Here is a 20,192-nt window from a genome sequence, read left to right on the forward strand (position 1 = left end):
AATGCAGAGAGTAAGGTTCCTGGATCCTGCTGCTAGATTTGCTGGTTCAAGACCCTTGGCGCCTTGCATCTGCCCTCACAGATTAGAAATTCACTGGAATTTCATGTTCAAGGAAAAGAGAGGCCCTCGTTATCCAGCATGCCAGTATTAGTCTATCATCATGTTCAGGGGCTTGAGTTTAGGACAGCAGCAGCCTCAAAGCAGCAGAAAGGAAGAATTCCAAGCTCCTGGCTACACTGTCTCACAGGATGTAAACACAATGGCTGACACAAGCAGTTCTAATAGGAACGGTGGGGCTTGTGGCACCTACTGCAGACCCAGAAGGAGCGGTGCCACTAAAGCAAAGTGGCAATCATGCTACCAGCATTTTAGCTCCAGTGGTGTCTCTCTTATATTTAGCGGAGGAGGGCAACTGGCCTTATCCAAACCCCACACATTGGTATCCCTCCAGACAAAGGCTGTTACTGACATTTACCTTGTGTTTCTTGTACACACATCTTGTACACCTTTAAGAAGTGGTGATTGCCTTATGTTTAGCAGGGGGAAAGCAAATGGCGCTATTCAACCCCAGCACAGCATCTTTCCAGTAACTATTGCTGGTGTCTACCTTATGTGACCCCTTTGGGGACAGGGAACTATCTTCTCCTTATTTGATGTAAACAGCTTTGAGAACTTTTGTTGAAAAGTGGTATATAAATATTCACAGGGGTAGTAGCCAGTATTCCCTCTAACAGGGATTCCCAGATGTTGCTGACTTCAACTCCCAGAATCCCTAGCTGTAATGGCTTCTGCTTGGGGATTCTGGGAGTTGTAGTCAACAACATCTTGGAATCCCCATTAGAGCGAACACTGGTAGTAGCTCTCCCACTGGTTCTCTGTGCAGCAGCACTGCTGCTTCCAATTCCACAAGAGTGGAGCAAGACCTAATGTCTCTGTTGGAACTGTGCATCATGTCAGCCACTGATAACTCAAACTAATGCTCTCCCCTACAGCTAACTAGTATAAGAACTGCCTTTATGGATCAAAGCTTCATCTGTTCCAGCATTCTGTTTCCATCGCTTGGTGCTAAAAAAACAGGCACAGAGGCCAAGGCCTTCCCTCATTTTTCTCCAGCATGCATTGCGTCCATACATGAAGGCTCCATTCATCTATAATCACGAATACATCTTGTGCAAATATATTTGGTGTTTTACTACTGTATATGTAGATGCCCTTGCTCTAGTGCTATATACACTACAGTGTTAATGCAGCAGGCATGCCAAATACACCACCAGATTTGATTCCATTTGCCATGAGAATCCATCAGTGGCCAATTATACAAAAGCCAACTGTGCTGCTGCTCACTCACTCACTGTGCCAGCATTGTCGTAAATTGCTCATCCAAACTACAGAATCAGTCCGGACTCTGCAGGTGTACTGGACCATTTGCAACACCATTAGCCTCATGCTGCAGGGCAAAGTCCTAGTGCAACTACAGACAGGATCCTTGCCCAAAGCAAAACCCACCTACAGAGGCTTCTGAAAGAAAGCATGATTCGCATACAACTTCACCCCACCCAACCCCCAGAAGGATGAAGTGCCTGTCTGTCAGACCCACTGCTCAAGCTACTCTTTACATGCATGCAGGCTGGCAGCCAGCCAGTTCATTACAGATCTCTCTTCTTTGAGCTGCTGGACAACTCAAATCTTAAGATCATATTGTGCATACTGTGTGAGTAAACAGGAACTACAAGCCACTGGAGAAATTATTTGGAAGGGCTTCTCTCTGCTCCAATATACAATATGTTTCCCGGCATTGAAATAAAGTGGCTAAGATTTGTAAGGCAGGATGTCCCCAATTTCACCTACCTTATAAGGTGTGCTTAAGTAAGGCCTATTTCTGTCCCAGCATCCCCACCATTCAAATGGGAATAATAATATCAACTTACCCTACAGGGACGCTATAAGGAATACTGAAATAATGTATATGGAACACTTTGAACAGTCTAAAGGCACTAAATATATGCAAAGGAAGTGAGGAATAAAAATAGTTACATTTCTACGCTGCATTATTCTCTCTCAGAATGGGTCTGTCATTTGGAGTTTCTGCTTAGGAAACTTAAGCAAGCAAAGTGGATTCCTTCAACACAGAATTAAACTGCTTTTGGTGCAATGCTATGACTAGTGCCTTTCTAAACGCAATTAATGTTAATACAGTGTTCACAAACTTCCTCTGCTGCGTATATTAATATTTAACTCCCCCTATGAATTCAATTGCAGATCTATGACTTGTGAACAAAATCAAATTTCACATTTCAAAAACCAGCTAAATTAGAGAGCTGCGCTACAAGGCACACTTCAAAGAACAATAAATGGCCTCAAGAGACAGTTTAGAACAATGATACATATTTCTTAAAGTATTCCACAAGCTTTTACATGCGAAAGTTTTTTTTTAAAAAAATGTGCTTGATTTCACCTTAATATGTACCTACAATAATACCCTTGAATTAGTAACATTAAATGCACCAGGAGGCATACATTTTGGAGACCATGAGACCTTCTTTGAGAAAGATCAAAATACTTATCATAAGGGCTGGTATGCACAAGACAACCAACCTGTTTATACCAAGGGACAGAAGCAACAGGGAAGTCTGGTTTAGCCCAATGAGCCTCAAGCACTGAGAATAAGAAGCAGATAGTCTTCTAAGCATTAAAAACCACCCTAAGTCCCATACAACACAAGAACTGTCTTATGTACTATAGACCTTTGGACTGATCCAGCAAGAACAGCCTTGCTGGATCAGGCCTAAGGACTATCTAGCCCAGCAACAGGTTTCACAAGGCCCACCTGATGCCTTGGGAAGCCACACAACCAGAAGATGAAGGCATGCCCTTTCTCCTGCCGCTGCTCCTCTGCAACTGGTGTTCAGAGGCATTATCCTGCCTCTGAACAAGCTAGCCTATAGTCATCAGGACTAGTAGTGACCGACAGACTTTCCCTCCATGAATTTGTCTAAGCCCCACTTAAATCCATCCAAGCTGGTGGGCATCGCCATATTCTGTGGCAGAGAATTCCACCAAGAATCCCAGAATAAGGGCAGTTAAATTCACAAGACTTACTTCCCACTTTTCACATGAGCCGTCGCCACGCTTGCCAGTCTGAATAAGATACAGTCTTCCTGTTCCATCTGAAAGGGCCACCCAGCTGGAAGAGGCAAAATGGATGGACGCGCAAAGGCGATCATCACAGGCTTTCAAGTCTGCGGGGAGCCTGAAGACTTCTCTCGGCTTTTTTAAGGCAGTGTCCTGTAATAAGCAAGAAACAAAAGTACAGCTGAAGTTGTGACAAGGAGACAACATGCACTGTGAGCAACAGAAGCTCTGGTTGAGGCTTTGGGTATGTGGGATACGGTGGTGCAACTGTCAAAGGGGGTGGAATACAAAATACCTCCTCTAGCTCCACTGCTCTGTGTTCAGCTGCTGCTGCGCTTAAATACAATAAATAAAGCAGGAGCATGACAACGAAGTGTGTGTATGTGTGTTTGTGTCCATGTGCGCGCTAGTTTACTAATAATTGGATAAGGGAATTATAGAGGCATCAACAATCACTGCTTCCATTCAAGTAAAACCCTTCCCTAGGTACTACAAGAACCATGCAGTCAGATCCAAGCACTTAAAAATAAATTGCCCAACGTGCCTAGCTAAACTGCCTACTTGCTTCTAGGTAAGGAGCTTCCAGTTGATTCCCAGCCCAAGACTATTAGTCTCTCTTTTCCTTACAGGAGTTGCTGATCAGACCTCACTCCAAGGCCTTCAGGAAATATCTGAACTCTAAACACACACCCCTCCCATGCCTCTCTATACAAAGTTGTCCAGTAAACCCTGCCCCTCACTCTGAATTGGGCCACAGGGGTTTAATTCTCCCAGGCTTTCTTCTTCTTCTTCTTTTGGAGAGGACTACCTTCCAAGCAGTTATTCTAATGGATACCTAGTCCTCCTGACTATCACTACAGGTGGTAAATTTGGGTCTCTAGACACTACATAAATGCAGACCCATAGATTTGTTCAGAAGACTAGTGGGAGAGAACCCCCATCCCTGCTTCGGAATCCTGAGCTGCCCCTCACCACCTCCATACTAGATGGGGCAAAATGCAAACTGCGCTGGAATGAATCCCAAGAGAAAATCATGCACATCAGCAGGGAAGTCACCCATTAAGAAAACAATTTTACCATTTCTCAATAGCTAGTACAGAACCAAGGGCTAAAAATTCAGAAGACTGAGATGATAATTATTTAATACTCAATCTGGGAGAGGTTTCACCTCCCTTATAATTGAGGAGCTCAGAGAAGCACACATGGTTCTCCCTCCCCATCTTATTCTCAGAACAACCCTGTGAAGTAGGTTAAACTGAGAGATGGAGACTGGTCCAAGATCACCCAGTAAACTTCATAGCCAAGCAGGGATATTGTTGGAGAAGAACTGGCATTTTGGTATCAAGCACACATTGTCCCCTTTGCAAAGCATGGTCTGCCCTGGTTTGCAATTGAATGGGAGACTACATGTTTGAGCACTGTAAGGTATTCCCCTTAGGGGATAGGGTTGCTCTGGGAAGAGCACAAGCACGCTTGCATGCAGAAGGTTCCATGTTCCCTCCCTGGCATATCCAAGATAGGGCTTAGAGAGAGAGACTCCTGCCTGCAACCTTGGAGAAGCTGCTGCAAGTCTGTGAAGACAATACTGAACTAGAATGCCTAATGCCTGGTCGGACTCGGTATAAGGCAGATGTCCCTACAATATGAACTTGGATCTCTGTGGTCCTCATCTGACATTGTAACCACTGCACCACTTGTTGCTAAGCTCAACACCAGAAATGTTGAGAGCATCAACAGTCACAGCCGTTCAATTTAGGGGTTAAGCAAGAAGTATCTGAATATAAGGCTAAATCAGTAAGAGGCACCATTAAACTGGTGGCTCTCTCGGCACAGGGAGTCCCTCTTCAGCTGAGCATAGTGTCTCCTCTGGGTGTGGATTTTAACAAGTAGAGGATTGTGAGCTCTTGTGAGGGAGACATCTTCTATTTTTATTTGCTGTGTAAAGCAATTTGAGAACTCATTTGTTGAAAGCAGTATGTAAGTTATTGTTATAACAATGCATTCAAAAAACAACCTTGTGTACCAGAAGGAAAATTATGTTATTACTATAACACCATTCATCTTTGACAGTATTTCCTTTTCCTTATTCATTTAAAATTCGTGCAAGGGGAATCCTGTCATTGCTGGCCAAGAGGGTATAAGTCCCTTATATGAAGCTAATGGCTCAAACCTGCAGCTGAATAGGCATTAATTACTGCAGGGGATGTAAAACCTGAGCTCCCCAGCTGTTGTTGGATTACAACTCCCATCATCCCCAACCAGAATGGACTTCAGCTGATCATGAGTTGTAGTCCAAAATCATCTAGAGACCAAAGTTGGAAAAAACCCTGCATTACAGAGAGTGTCCTAGAGTTAACACACCAATGTATGCCTTTTCAAGCGAGCACACACAGATTAAACAAATTATATTTTGTCCATTGACAAGGGGAGGACTGCTTCCTTTCTGCTCTGTTTGTAAGCTTCCCAGAAGAATCTGGCAAGTGAGTGTTGGAGAGAGGATGCTGACCTAGATGGAGTGCTGCTTAATCCAGCGACGCTCTTACACTCTTAAGCGGGGGAAGGAAGGCAGCCAGTTATCCCTCAAGTTTCTTTTTCATCTGTGTGCAGAATGAGTTTCGCTCTGGGTGGCAGTATCAAGGCAATGTGTGCGTACATGCATTCTGAGTGGGGATCCAAAACCTGAGCAGGATCCAAAATTAACTGAGTGGACATAGGAAGCTGCCATATACCGAGTCAGACCATTGGTCTATCTGGCTCAGTATTGTCTTCAGACTGGCAGTGGCTCCTCCAAGGTTGCAGGCAGGAATCTCTCTCAGCCCTATCTTGGAGATGCTGCCAGGGAGGGAACTTGGAACCTAGATGCTCTTCCCAGAGTGGCTCCATCCTCTGAGGGGAATATCTTACAGTGCTCATACTTCTTGTCTCCCATTCCTAGGCAACCAGTGCAGACCCTGCTTAACTAAGGGGACAAGTCATGCTTGCTACCACAAGGCCAGCTCTCCTCTGGCCAAAAAACTTGTGAGCAAGTGTACGCGTGCACGCCTTAGCGGGAACACTGAAGACAGCTATTTCTTTATTGTTAAATTTATATACCACCTTTCATTAAAACAATCCCAAGGCAGTTTACAGCAGAATTTAAGACAAGATTATAAAAATGACACAATTAAAATATAAGCTAAAAATATAAAAACAAATCTGATTAAAAATTTAGGATAGCCCTCTCCAGAATAGCCATCTGGAGAGCATTCCAGAGTCTGGGGACAGCAACAGAAAAGACCCTGTTTAGAGTGCACGACAACCGAGCCTCCCTCATTGTCGGCACCGGGAGAAGAGCCCCCTCAGATGACCTCATCAAGCGGGCAGCAACCCTTGGGATCAGGCAGTCCCTCTTTTATGGCTAGTTCACTTCCAGCAACTTTGGACTGGATTAGAACTGCAAGAAGGTGGCCCTCATCACCCACAGTTCTAGAAACCACGGTTTTGCATATCTATAGACGGGGCTTATAGACCCCGTTTCTTTATCTTTGTGTGAAAAGAGGCTAAAACTCACCTATTGGCAGTTACAGTGGCAGGAAAGGACTTCTGCCTGACATTTTAGAGCACAGAGCCATTTTGAGGCTCTTAAAAACAAAAATTCTGCTGATTTCTGGATTCTGGGGGCATTTCTGGAGCCCAGCAGAGCAAGTTACTGTTCTTCTACTCTTATTTCTCCCCTCCCCCTTTCCAATTTTTAGGCATTATTGGCTCCCCCCGCCCATGGGTTTGGAACTCAATTCCCATAGTTCAAGTTTCACTATTCGTAGTTTCCATATTTGCTCCTCTAGGCAAGAACAGAATCCCTGCAAATAGCATGGGCCACCTGTACTAAAGGTTAACCATTCCCATGTGGTTGCAGAGCTGCCTAAGTGGAATGTCTCCAGACAAACTCTTTTCTTCCCTTATCAAGATGGAAGCTCCATCTTGAAGTCAGCTTCCATTTCCATTTTTTAAAAGCCCAACACATTTTTTCAGAAACCAGAGTTGCCAAGGTAACAGTTCATCAACAGCTCACATTTACTATGAATGGAATGTGCCCAGCACACAATGACTTCTTGACCAGTTTGTTGGAATGGTTTAGAGATAACTCTGGGGCTGACCCTCACTCGGGTCTGTAATTTCCCAAGTCTGTCGCAGAAATGGGAAAGTCGAAATCTCAGACCCTCGGGCAGCACAAGCATAATTATTTGAAAGTGCAGGAGAATATGTCTTCCATCAAAGAGGGGTGTGTGTGTGTGTGTGTGTGTGTGTAAACAAGCGACAAGCAAGTCACAAAGACAGCATGCTAAATACTTATCCTCCATGCTTTTGACTTAATAAAAACAAATTATCTGCAACATGCTATGTGTACACTTATCTATGGATGCAGGTGATTTCCCATTTCTAACAATCCATCCTAACCCATAAAAGAGCAACAGAACCATATTATCTTCCTCTCACCATAATTAGGGCAAAGGATACCATTACATTCCCCTCCTGCTGTACTCACTTAATTCTTAACCACAGCATCTTGACATTCCTGGAAGGTTCTCAGGATGAACAATTTCTATGGCAATGTTTCATAATATTTAAGACTCGCAAACAAATATTTGTCTGATGTAACTGAAAATGTGAAATTCAGTCACTATTCCTCAATAGCCTCTTCAGTCTTCCTGCCTCACAAAGCCCTGTACGTCAAGGGAGGAGAGCTGGTCTTCTGGTAGCAAGCATGAATTGCCCTCTTTGCTCAGTAGGGTCCGCCATGGTTTGCATTTGAATCGAGAGACTACACATGTGAGCACTGTAAGATATTCCCCTTAGGGGCCATTCTGGGAAGTGCACTTGCATGCTTGAACACAGAAGGTTCCAAGTTCTCTCCCTGGTATCTCCAAGATAGGGCTGAGAGAGATGCCAGGGAAATCCTGCCTGCAACTTCCTCTCCATCACACTACTCCAGAGCCTAATTTCTTTGCTCTTCCACACTTTTTTCTCACAGGCTCTGCTTTCACCACCCATCCTTCCTTCTGCTCTCTATCAGTCCACTGACTACATGACTTTTAGACCTCCATCCTGCTTAGTATCAGCCACATGTCTCTGTCCAGAAATCCTGCCTCTTTCCCCAGCCTCCTGCCACTTTCACACCGACCTTGTTGACCCCCAGATCTACAGAAGCAACTGCAGTACTTTCTGCAAAATTACATTTTCTGGGTTCCATGCACTTGACTTCTAAGCGGGCTTCCTCACCTTTAGCTTAATACTGGGTACAGATGGGCAGAACACCACCTGCTGGGATCTACATCTGTCTGCAAAACCGGAGACATAGTCTATTTAAATGAACAGAATATCAGAAGGCTCAATACTTCACAGAGAAGTATGTCTGTAAATTCTGAATTGGCTCACAGACAAGGCTTCAGGAAATATAATGACACTTAAGCAAGCAGAAGCAAGACTTCAGTGTGATAAGCAGATGGAAGCACATGTCAACCATTTGCCTTCTGGGACTCTGAGTGGAGATGACGAGAGCATTACACAAAGCGACTTGAGCAATTAAAACGCCTGCAGCTTAAGTTCTAACTTTCAATCAGAAAAAATACACATCACTGTACTAATATTAGGCAGTGTAATTGATGTCACATAATAATAAAATGCTTCATAGTATAATAATTGGAGAGAAGTGTAATCTTGGATTTTGGGGTGCTCTGTAATGGACAGCAGAATCAACCTCATGAAACAGCACACTGTATTATAAAAGTGTATGGTCTTGTTAGGGAAAAAGGGGGACGTATGATTGTGATGAACCGGGGATGGCTCTATGCTTTCCTGGAATCTACTCTCAGTTGAGAGATTGCTCTGATCCCAAATCTAGGAGCACGCCGCTCCTTCAAGGTAGGCTGCCACCAGTTGAAGACTGATCTAAAGCCAATGACCAGGCCTAGACATGGCTTCAACAACCTAGAATTGTCCAGCTTGGGACTTACAGGCACTGTACAACCAGAGTCCACATAACCCAGCTCTAGACAACAAGATATTATGCTGAAAACAATGCAACAGTAGCGAATGACCTTACGAGGGACACGGGGAAGAGTTTTGCAAGTTAACCCTCCGGAATCTGTTAAATCAGACTGAAGCCACTTCTAAGTATATGAATTTTATTAAGAAACTGAGATTACACACAGAATAAGGAATTGGGGGGAAAATAGGGTGAAACTGGGAGTAAAGAAAGGAATATAGGAATTCAAAAGAAAATACAAAAAAGCATTTATTTTATTTTATTTTAACATTTTTATATCCCGCTCTTCCTCCAAGGAGCCCAGAGCAGTGTACTACATACTTAGGTTTCTCCACACAACAACCCTGTGAAGTAGGTTAGGCTGAGAGAGAAGTGACTGGCCCAGAGTCACCCAGCAAGTCTCATGGCTGAATGGGGATTTGAACTCGGGTCTCCCCGGTCCTAGCCCAGCACTAGCCACTACACCACGCTGGCTCTCTGACTGATTTACTAACTGATATAACTTATTTACTAAATGACTAGCACGGAGTTTTACCTTAGTCTATCAGTAGGCAGGTCCTTGGCTGAAAAAGCATTAATCTCTACAGCTTCTTTGTGGAACACACATTTGCAGGGCCTATTGGACCCCTCTACATCTTAAGCAATTAAAAATGTCCTCAAATTGTAACTGTTGGAGATGCAGTAATCTTCATGCCAATTTAACACATATGCTCTGGGACTGTCCCATAGTGCAAGGCTTCTGGAGGGAGGATACAATGCGACTTAACTCAGTGATGGATTCATCTCTTGCACTGAAGGATCTGTATGTAGTATTGGGGTTTATCCCATCCGACAGAGGACTAAAATCCAGTTCTAAAAAATGGCTATGGAAGAGCTTACTGGTAGCCAAGAAGTTATTGAGACAGTGGAAATCTCCCAATCCCCCTGGGAGCGATGACTGGGTGCAGGACGTGCTTGAGCTAGCAGCACATGAAAAATGGGCCCTCATAAAAGTAAATAACTCGGATAAATGGTCAGAAATCTGGGACAACTTCCTTGAACTATTCTTAGAATAGAAACCCCTCTGATCTACCGACACTTATTAGTGCAATGGTGAGTATCCCTTCTCCTCTTCCCTCCCTCCCCTTCTGTTTTCTTTCTCCTTCTTTCTCTTTCCATCTCCTTTCTTTTCTCATCTCCCCACAACCAGTGCTGAAAGAGGAAGGGAAGGTTGGGCTCAGGGGTGGGGAAAGACATTGTATAATACAAAATGTCAAAAAATAAAAATAAAAAACAAAAGGAAAGAAAAGGGTGAACACTGGGCCTTTGCCCTCTAGCTTTAAAGCCATGAGGGAGGAGGTGATCTGGCTCTAGGGACTGTGGGTTCGTAGTTCAAAGAGTAAGCTAATTTCCTCCCCTCTGGGTGATGAGATGCCAAGTGACCCTATCTCCTGTGTCAGATAAGATTAGGAAATTGGTGAACTCTTGCTTCAAGATGGAGGTCTGCATTCGTCACATTGATACTCAACTAACAGAAGATGCAGTACAGCACAAGCAATGCCGCAGAACAGCATAATTTGTACTGGGTAGTTCAATTAATATCAGGATAGTGGAAAAATATAAATTAAGGAACATAATATGTAATGTGGGAGGTATAATATTTTCGAGATTGCACAATTAATGGAGTCACAGGAACATAGGAAGCTGCCTTCTTCTGAGTCAGACCATTGGTCCATCCAGATCACTATTGCCTACCCAGATGAGCAGCAGCTTCTTTAAGATTACAAGCAAGAGTCTCTCACAGCCCTATCTGGAGATCTCAAGTAGGGAACCAGGAACCTTCTGCATGCAAGCATGCAGGTGCTCTTCCCAGAGTGGCCCCATTCCCTAAGGGAAATATCTTATGGTGCTCACTTGTAGTCTCCCATTCAAATGCAAATCAGGGTGGCCCCTGCTCAGCAAAGGGAACAATTCATGCTTGCTACCACAAGACCAGCTCTCCTCTCAATCAGGACTGTGAGATACCACTATAAATAAAGAAATAAAAGTTAAAAGAACTAGAACATTATTATGAGGAATTAGATACTAAGAGCAGAAAGGGAAACTTGTATTTCAGAGGGCTTAAGGATAAAATCTGGCATAGAATATAGGCAATAGGAACGCAACAGCCCTGCTGGATAAGACCCAAGGCCTAACTAGTCCAGCATCCTGTTTCACACAGTGGCCCACCAGATGCCTATGAGAAGCCCACAGGCAAGAGGTGAGTGCATGACCTCTATCTTGCTGTTGCTCCCATGCAATTGGTACTTAGAGGCATCTTGCCTCTGAGGCTGGAGGTGACCTATAGTCACCAGACTAGTAGCCATTGATAGACCTGTCCTCCATGAATTTGTCTAAGCCCCTTTTAAAGCCACCCAATCTAGTGGCCATCACCACATCCTGTGGCAGAGAATTCCAGATTAATTATGTGCTGAGTGAAAAAGTATTACCTGTCAGTCCTAAATTTCCTGGCCTTCAGTTTCATGGGATGGCCCTTGGTTCTAGTGTTGTGAGCAAGGGAGAAAAATTTATCTCTGTCCACTCTCTCTACTCTATGCATAATTTTATACACCTCTCTCATGTCTCCCCGTAGAAGACAGACATGATAGCTGCTCAGCGGATCACCACTGATCCGCTGGGCATGGAGGAAAATAGTGACGATATCATCCTGCTGAACTGTTCACCACCGCCCCTCCTGGACCCGACAGGAGGCAATGCTCCCTTCCTGAACACTGGGCTCAACTGTGACTAGCTCCCCATTCACAAAGACCCCATCCCAGTCTTTGTTGGACCCGACAACAAACTTGCAAGATTCAGGGCAACTCTTGTGAGACAACTGACCTGAATCTTGTGAGATGCAGTGGGATTGCGAGACTTGCCCCACGCATCAGAGGCTATATAAAAGGCGGCCTGACTGAAGATGAAGGGCCAGAAGAGGAGGAGGGCCGAGGAGACAGGGGCCCCATGACTCCTTAAGAGAAACAGGAAGGGCAGTCACAAAGGGCTCGTCTGTGGAGGTAACAGATGGTGCATGGAGGGGGAAATGGACTTTCCGGGGGGGGGGGCAAACTTCTGAGGCCAGACACGGGCCAACCCATATAGCCCCTGTCCAAATCAACTCTCAATGGCTTTTCAAACTAAAAAGCTCCAGATGCTGTAAGCCTTGCTTAATAAGCAAGATGTTCCAGGCCCCTGATCATCTTGGTTGCTCTCTTCTGCACTTTTTCCAGTTCTACAATGCCCTTCTCAAGACACAGTGACCAGAACTGCACTCAGTACTCCAAATGTGGCCACACCACAGATTGGTATAAGAGCATTAGAATATTAGCATTTTTATTTTCAATCACCTTCTTAATTATCCCCAGCATGGAAACTGCCTTTTTCACAGCTGCTGTGGATCGAGTCAACACTTTCAACAAGTTATCCACCACAACCCCAAGATTTCTCTCCTGGTCAATCACCGACAGCAAAGACCCCATCAATGTATATGTGAAGTTGGGGTTTTTTGCCCCAATATGCATAACTTTATACTTGCTTACAGTGAACCACATTTGGCATTTTGTCACCTACTCACCCAGTTTAGAAAGATCCTTTTGGAGCTCCTCACAATCTGTTTTGGATTTCACTACCCTAAAGTTTAGTTTCATCTGAAAATTTGGCTGCTGGTCACCTCAACTTCTAGAATACTGGTGTCAGTACAGATCCCTGGGGGACCCCATTTCTTTCTTCTCTCCATTATGAGGACTGTCTATTTATTCCTACCCTTTCCCCCACCATCCTTCAACCAGTTGCCAATCCACATATGAACCTGTCCCCTTATTCCATGACTGCTAAGTTTACTCAGGAGCCTTTGGTGGGGAACTTTGTCCATGTATACCCTGTCAACCTTTGTCCACATGCCTGTTGACACTCTCAACAAATTTCAAAAGATTAGTGAGGCAAGATTTGCCCTTGCAGAAGTCATGCTGGTCATCCTTCAGCAAGGTCTGAATAATAACATTTTCCTATAGGTTTAACAATTTTGTCCCCAAGTATGCCTTCCATCAATTTACCTGGCACAAAAATTAAGCTAAATGGCCTGTAGTTTCCCAGATCCCTTTTTGAAAATCAGAGTCACATTGGCTACTTTCCAGTCCTCTGGTACAGAGCCTGGCTGTAGGGACAAGTTACATATTTTTGCTAGGAGATCAGCAATTTCACATTTCACTACCTTCAGAACTCTTGGGGGGGGGATGCCATCCGACCATTTGTTAATTTTTAGTTTTTCAAGACAGTTTAGAACATCCTCTCTCATAATCTCAAATTGGCCCAGTTCTTAATATACCCGCTCAGTTCAGGAGCGGATATATGGTCAGTATCCTCCGCCATGAAGACAGATGCAACAAACTCATTCAGCTTCTCTGCAATCTCCTCCTCCTCCATAATAATCCCTTTCATGCCCTCATCATCTAAGGGTCCAACTGCTTCCCTGCCAGGTTTTCTACTTCTGATATATTTAAATAAGTTTTTGATATTCCCCTTCTGCTAGCTACATGCTCCTCAAACTCTTTTTGCATCCCTTGTCTCCATGCATTTCTTTTGCCAGAATTTATGTTCCTTCATTTGGGCAGGACTGCCTTTTTCTTTTTGGAAGGAAGTCTTCTTTCCTTTTATAGCTTCCCTGACTCTTTTAGGCATACTGACATTCTTCTGAACTTGGTAGTACCTTTCCTTCTTCTTGGTATACATTCCAACTAAACTTCTATTATTGTAATTTTAAGTAAGTTCCATGCTTTCTAGAGGGATTTGACCCTTCTGATTTTCCCTTTCAGCTTCCTTTTTTTTTTTAACCAGTCCCCGCATTTTTGAGAAGTTTCCTTTTCTGAAGTCCAACGGATCTGTGTTGGACTTGCTTGGCAATGTTCTACTTGCATATCAGTTGAATTGCTATGGTCACTGTTCTATGACCACACTATGGTCACTGTTCCCCCGATGATTCTACAACTCTGACATCTCACATGAGGTCCTGGGAACCACTCAGGATTAAATCCAAGGACCAGGTTATCTTTTCATCTTGACAGGAAGTTCAGACTGATGAGAGCATTATAATTAAAAGTTAAGGTCAATCAATTTTAGAGAGTTTCAGTTCTCATGTTTGATGAAGCAGCTAATTCAATGAATATCATTATGTTTTTAAAAAATTCAAGTCTTGGGCAGTAATCATGGCTCAGAGAGAGCTGTACAAAAGCACTGAACGGTTGCTATTTACGACTCCAGAGAAAATTGCAGTCCATGAGATAGCCCACGGTCCATAACTTAAGAGACCTCTGCAGTCCCCAACAAGAACAAGCTCAGGGAAGCTCCTCCAGCCAACAAAGCTAAAGCTAAGGTAGAGTCCCTTGATATCCTCCCGCAAGCCCTCCCTTTCTAAACAGGTGCATATGACTGGTAACAGCATTGCCCCTTGACCTGCCTTTAGTCATGTAGGCTGCGGGGTGGGGATTGAATTTTCAGAGGGTTCAAGGGACTGGCTACACTTTAGTTCAGCTGGATGCAAGAGCTTCCTCACTTAGATATAAAATTTCTGCAGGAAATGCATTATTGAGAACATGTATTTGTTTTTATCAACTGTCACAGCTCCACCTGGCTGCATCAGAGGGAGAAGCAAGACAGCCAGGCCCACTTCATTAGCTCAGATGGAACCACTTGCTATTTGGCATCTCTTCTTCCAGAACTGTGTACTCTAATGACCACGCATCATAACATATACACATCTTGTGAACAAACTGGTACCTTGCTTGTTTCCTCTTTCTTATTATATGCCTATGGGCAGGGCTTCTGCTGTCTTCATTCTTGTACAAGGCACAGAACATTTTAAATGCTTTACAAATAATTTGCAATACCTAAAAGAAGATCAGTTAAGTCTATTCCAATATTAAACAATAATCTTTTTAGAGATGCTACCTTAACTGTTGGGTATACACGTAAAATATTTGACTTCAGTGTTTCACTGTTCACTTCCTTTATAATCAAAGGTTTGTTTGTTCTAGGAATTAAGTAAATTGTATTATGCATGACCCAGCAAAAATTAATGAGGTATTGCAGAATGGAACTTGTCGGGGCTGGATGAATTAAATCTCAATGGATAATGAGAACACACTCTGATTTCAGAGATTTTATTTCAGCTAACATAAGATACAGAAACACGAAGACGGTTTTGGATGGATTTGAAATGGTTTCAAAGATGACAATAAAAGGGCTTTTTCTGGATACATATTCTGTGCCACTAGGACTAGAGAACGAGACAGAAATGACCGCAGGCTAAAATGGGGAGTGGCCAGCATGGATATCCCAGAGGACATTTCGGCTTACGTTGCCAAGACACCCAGAAGCAGCATCTTTTTTCTAATAAGCAGCATAAGCATTACATACTCTCTATACATCACCCCAAACAAAAAAAGTAAAACCTATAGAAATTGCCAGAATAAGTGCAAAAAATCACCGTCTCACTTTACTCCATTCATCAGTGTTTTTCACTGTAAGGCCCAGGGCCAGCACTGCACAGTGAGAATAGTTGCCTCCACATGGTGCCAAGGGGACTGTGCAGAGTATTCAGCTTTGGTCAACACTTTGGAAAAATAGCTTTGTAGTCCTTATTTAGTCCTGTGTAGTCCTTATTTTTTACATTTGTTCTTCAATCAACTAATCCTTCTAGTTATATATAGGAATTTTTTTATATATATGTTAATATTTCATTTGTCCTGGAACCCAATGGAAAAATACTTAACTGAATGTTGATACAATGAATTATTTGGAAATAATTAAGATGATTCTAAAAAACTCATATTATTTTAAGAGGCAAGGGCCTAAAAAGCCCACAAGGAATGTAAGGAGGGGGAAAAGGTATAAAATGGAAAAGATTTAATTTTTTTCCTTAATTCTGCATTTGTAATTTTCCACTTTACTTGATTGCTGCTGAACCTTACTAAACAAACTGCATATAATTGTGTTATATTACTTCTTGATATAAAGTGTTATCCAGGTGCACAACTGGTTAAAAATATGGTTTAATTATGATTCAGTTGGTAGGTACTAGGAGTGGTAAATACACTTAAAGACATCAAAGCATCCATCAGAAGTAACAACCTTAATACTTTTTTGTGGGGTGGAAGGGGAGTGCTCAGGATATGCCAAGTACGCAGCTGTTGAAGACAAGCTTTACATATACAACAACCTAACAAAAAAGAATATTAAATATTATTTATACCAGCTTAGCATAACTGGGCGGGAGAATTCAGGCCAGTATTCAGCGATGACTCAGGGGTGGGCAACATGTAATTCTCCAGACATGGCTAAACTACAGCTTTCATTGCTCTCAGCTGTAATAAATTGTGGCTAGGGGGTGATGCGAGTTGTAGACCAGCGACATCCGGAGAGGGGCAGGTTGCCTACCCCAAACGTCAGTCTATATCGTGCCCAAAGTGTTCTGGAATATCACTGAAGGAGAGAGTGACGGCACAAGTAGATTAACATGCCACAGCTTTACCAATATCTTTCAACAGGCAGTTGTATGATCGCTGCTGTAAACAGCATGATGGGGGCGGGGGGGGGCGGGAATGAGAGACTTCTTAAAGCTAAGACAGAGAGGCCCCCACAAGAGTGACTCCAGCAGTACCTTGGCCCACACATAGTTGCAAGACAATGTCAGCATGCAGATTAGGTAGCATGCCCCTGAACTGGCAAAGCTATGCCAGATTGAGGTAACCCAACAACAGCAAACTCAACTGTCAGCAAGGCAAAGGCAAAATTATGGTGACATTTTAGGATAGCAGAGGAAGTTCTGCCTATGGGCGAATTCAGACATCATGAATAATTACAGGAGGATTCGTTATCCGCCAAGAGACAAACCTTGGCATAAGCGGGGGGTGGGGGAGAGAGGGGGGAATACTTCCACCTAGTGTATCTGCAGGCCGAAGGTGGCCGGAAATTACTGCAGAGGTCATTTCCGGATGCCATTTTGTCTTTCAGAGCCTCAAAATAGCTCCATTTAAAAGAAAGAAATGGTGAGTTTCAGGCGATTTGGGGGCATTCTGGGGCACTCATGGGGATCAGCTAAGTACGGTAGGTAGCTTCCCCCTGTGATTCCCCCATGAAAATCCATGTTTTTTTGTCTGTCCCCCGCCCCCCCCCATCCGGGAACCTAATCCCAAATTCCCCACTGCCGCAATGTCTTCATATTAGTGCCGTATGTGCGGTTGTAACGTGGACTCCACGAATGTCGAGGTCCTCCTATACATCTTTTGCTACATGAGTGAACCTATAAGCTCCATGGAGTAGTGCCCTCCCCCAACCCCTTGTTCCCACGCAAGATGAACTTTCCATTTGATGTAAATGTGCCATGTACGAACGTGTGGAAGTGCAGTTTATTCAAGCCACATTTGGTTAACAAACCAAGATCTGAAACTACAGTTTGATCAGTTTGTTTTAGGCAACGTGTTACATGCATATGCAGCCCAGAGCTGTGACTTACTTTGAATTAAAAGTGGAAGAGCTCATTCTCCTCTCACTTGGGAAGGCATTCTTCTCTCCCCGCCCCACCCCACCATGCACCCCTACCCACAAGACACTTACCAGAGTAACAGATAAATTCATAACTCTTCCAAGCTGATCAACATAGTAAATGTTATCCTGGTACCAGGGATCAAGGTGTAGGTAATTATACATGCCAAAGGCGCGCATGTGATCCAACGTGTACTGATCATCTCGAAGTCTGACTTCTGCTACCGCTGAAAACAAACCCAGAAACAATAATATTTCAATATTCATGAGGTAATGTGGGCATCTGAGTGTTGTATAAATGGCATGATTTATTTATTTGACACATTTGTATACTGCCCAAAACGCAAGTCTCTGGGCGGTTCACTACAAAATAGATACAAAGATTAAAACATTACAACAATTAAAATTTAAAACATTAAAACCACAATTAAAACAATATCTAATTAAAAGCCCGGATGAACAAATGCATCTTGACTGCCTTTTTAAAAGTTGTACGAGATGGGGAGGCTCTTATTTCAGCAGGAAGTGTGTTCCAAAGCCTGGGGGCAGCAATGGAGAAGGCCAGTCCCTGAATAGCCACCAGATGAGCCGGTGGCAACTGCAGATGAACTGCAATTGATGATACTATTTAACAGAAAATCACTCTTTGTAACCTTGGTTCACTCTTTGTAACATTGGTTCAAAAGAACAGCTACTTTGGCTGACATTTAGAACAAGGATTCTCAACGCTGGGACCCCAGATGTTATTGGACTTCAACTCCCATAATCTCCAGCCAAAGGCCACTGGCCTAGGGATTATGGGAGTTGAAGTCCAATAACATCTGGGGATCACTTCTCCCTGAAAGACAGGCTGGTCAGTGTTTCCCCAACATCCCCCCCCCATCTCCACCACCAACAAGGCACACTTGAGGGAAAGAAAAATAAAAGAGGCACATACATGGTCTCAGTGGCCGTTTTTGCAGCAGCAAAGCTGCCACACAATTTGTATTGTTTACCCTTATTGTGCATTATGAGGCAAGCCTGCTGAAAATGCCAGCAGTCTAAATTCCCAACTTTGCTGCTAACTCGCTCCTTCGTGCCTGCGAAGGGATGCATTATAGGGCAATTCAGCTCCAAATACAGGGACTTTATAAACCCTCGACATTGGTAGCCGACTCACTGCTTTGTGCATCGGGAAGGCCACTGAGACAATGAAGACAATAGCACACTGGTTGGGAAAAGCTGCTCTGGGTTTTATTTCCAAAGTGCTTTTAAAAAGAAAAAGGTAAATACATTGAAGCTGGTCTGGTAAATAAAAGAACGCAAAACCAGACTGCCATCTGCTGCCTCCAGCCTAGGTTGTACTGCAGAGGAGATAGTTTTAGGGTAAAAAGATATGTTTTTAGGCTAAAAAGATTCGTTAGGGCTCTTCTGAAGGCTGCTAAAGCTCTTAAGCTTCTAAAATCCATAGGGTACACATTCCAGAGCCCAGGAGCAGCTACAGAGAAGGCCCAATTCCAAGTCATAAGGCCCGATCCTGAGTCTTCTAAACAATTAAGTCAGGCATTCTCACAACGTGAGTCCCCAGATGCTGTCTTTCTTCAAAGCTCACATTTCCTTGGTATTACAGAAATATGAAACAGCAGCAGCAGCAATCTGGCAGACCTTCAGAATATTTCCCCTGGGAATAGATCTGCCCCATATTCACATATTTCGACTAGAAGTTATGATGGTGTACAATCACTCACACACATATGCACACCCAAGAATGGCTCCAGTTCCACTGCTAGGACTTCAGGTGCCTGCCAAATGCAAGATGCCTATTTCTCTCTCTCTCTCTCTCAACGTTTGAGGCCTAACCATTACCTTCCAATAGCAATTGAATGAGTTTGTAATGCCTCAACCTAATAGCCTCAAACAGCTTTTCCGAGGGTGGGGTGGAGGTATCATTTTTAATGAAGTCACACTTGGTGGAAGCTAAGGGGGGAAGTCATGCCATAATTTAACAGGAGCTATGAACTATTTGCCCGTCATCTTTCATATGTTGGATCGATTGGTATGCAATTCCTTCAGTCCAGAAGCCCTACCTAGTGAGGCTGCAAAACAAACCAACAATCCACTCAGGTTACTCCAGATGTCCTCTTTGAGTTTGGCCACTAGACCTAATTCTAAGTTATATTTAAAGTGCCATTAGCCCTGAAGGGCTTTAGTTAACAGCAGCCAGACTGGGGACCCCATAAATCAGAACCATGGTGGGGGTAGGTTTGTGTTTGCTTGTTAGTCTGTTTTTAAACTCTTTCGCCCTTCGGCAGATGTTGGACTACAGCTCCCATAAGACCCGATTACTGGTCACTGTGGCTGGAAATGATGGCAGCTGTAGTCCAAAAAACACAGCTGGAGGGCTGAAGTTGTGAAGCCTTGCTCTCTATTCTGTTGCTGCATCTCTCCCCCTCCTTACCTATTCATTATGTAGTCCTTTAGATTAGGTTTAGTTCTTTCC

The 20,192-nt window shown here is 43.6% G+C and overlaps 1 protein-coding gene across 3 annotated transcripts in view; it reads right to left on the reverse strand.

Moving 5' to 3' along the window:
• NUDCD1 (NudC domain containing 1) overlaps window positions 1-20,192 on the reverse strand; it is a 102,769-nt gene that overhangs the window by 73,988 nt on the left and 8,589 nt on the right. For all 3 annotated transcript variants that reach the window (XM_053248297.1, XM_053248298.1, XM_053248299.1), the window contains exons 2-3: window positions 17,786-17,940; window positions 3,100-3,285 (exon numbers count right to left, since the gene is read on the reverse strand). In XM_053248297.1, coding sequence (XP_053104272.1) covers window positions 3,100-3,285; window positions 17,786-17,940 — 341 coding nt within the window. The remainder of the gene's footprint in view (window positions 1-3,099; window positions 3,286-17,785; window positions 17,941-20,192) is intronic.

The sequence above is a fragment of the Hemicordylus capensis genome, chromosome 4 (assembly GCF_027244095.1).
Source record: "Hemicordylus capensis ecotype Gifberg chromosome 4, rHemCap1.1.pri, whole genome shotgun sequence".
NCBI classification, from domain to species: Eukaryota; Metazoa; Chordata; class Lepidosauria; order Squamata; family Cordylidae; genus Hemicordylus; species Hemicordylus capensis.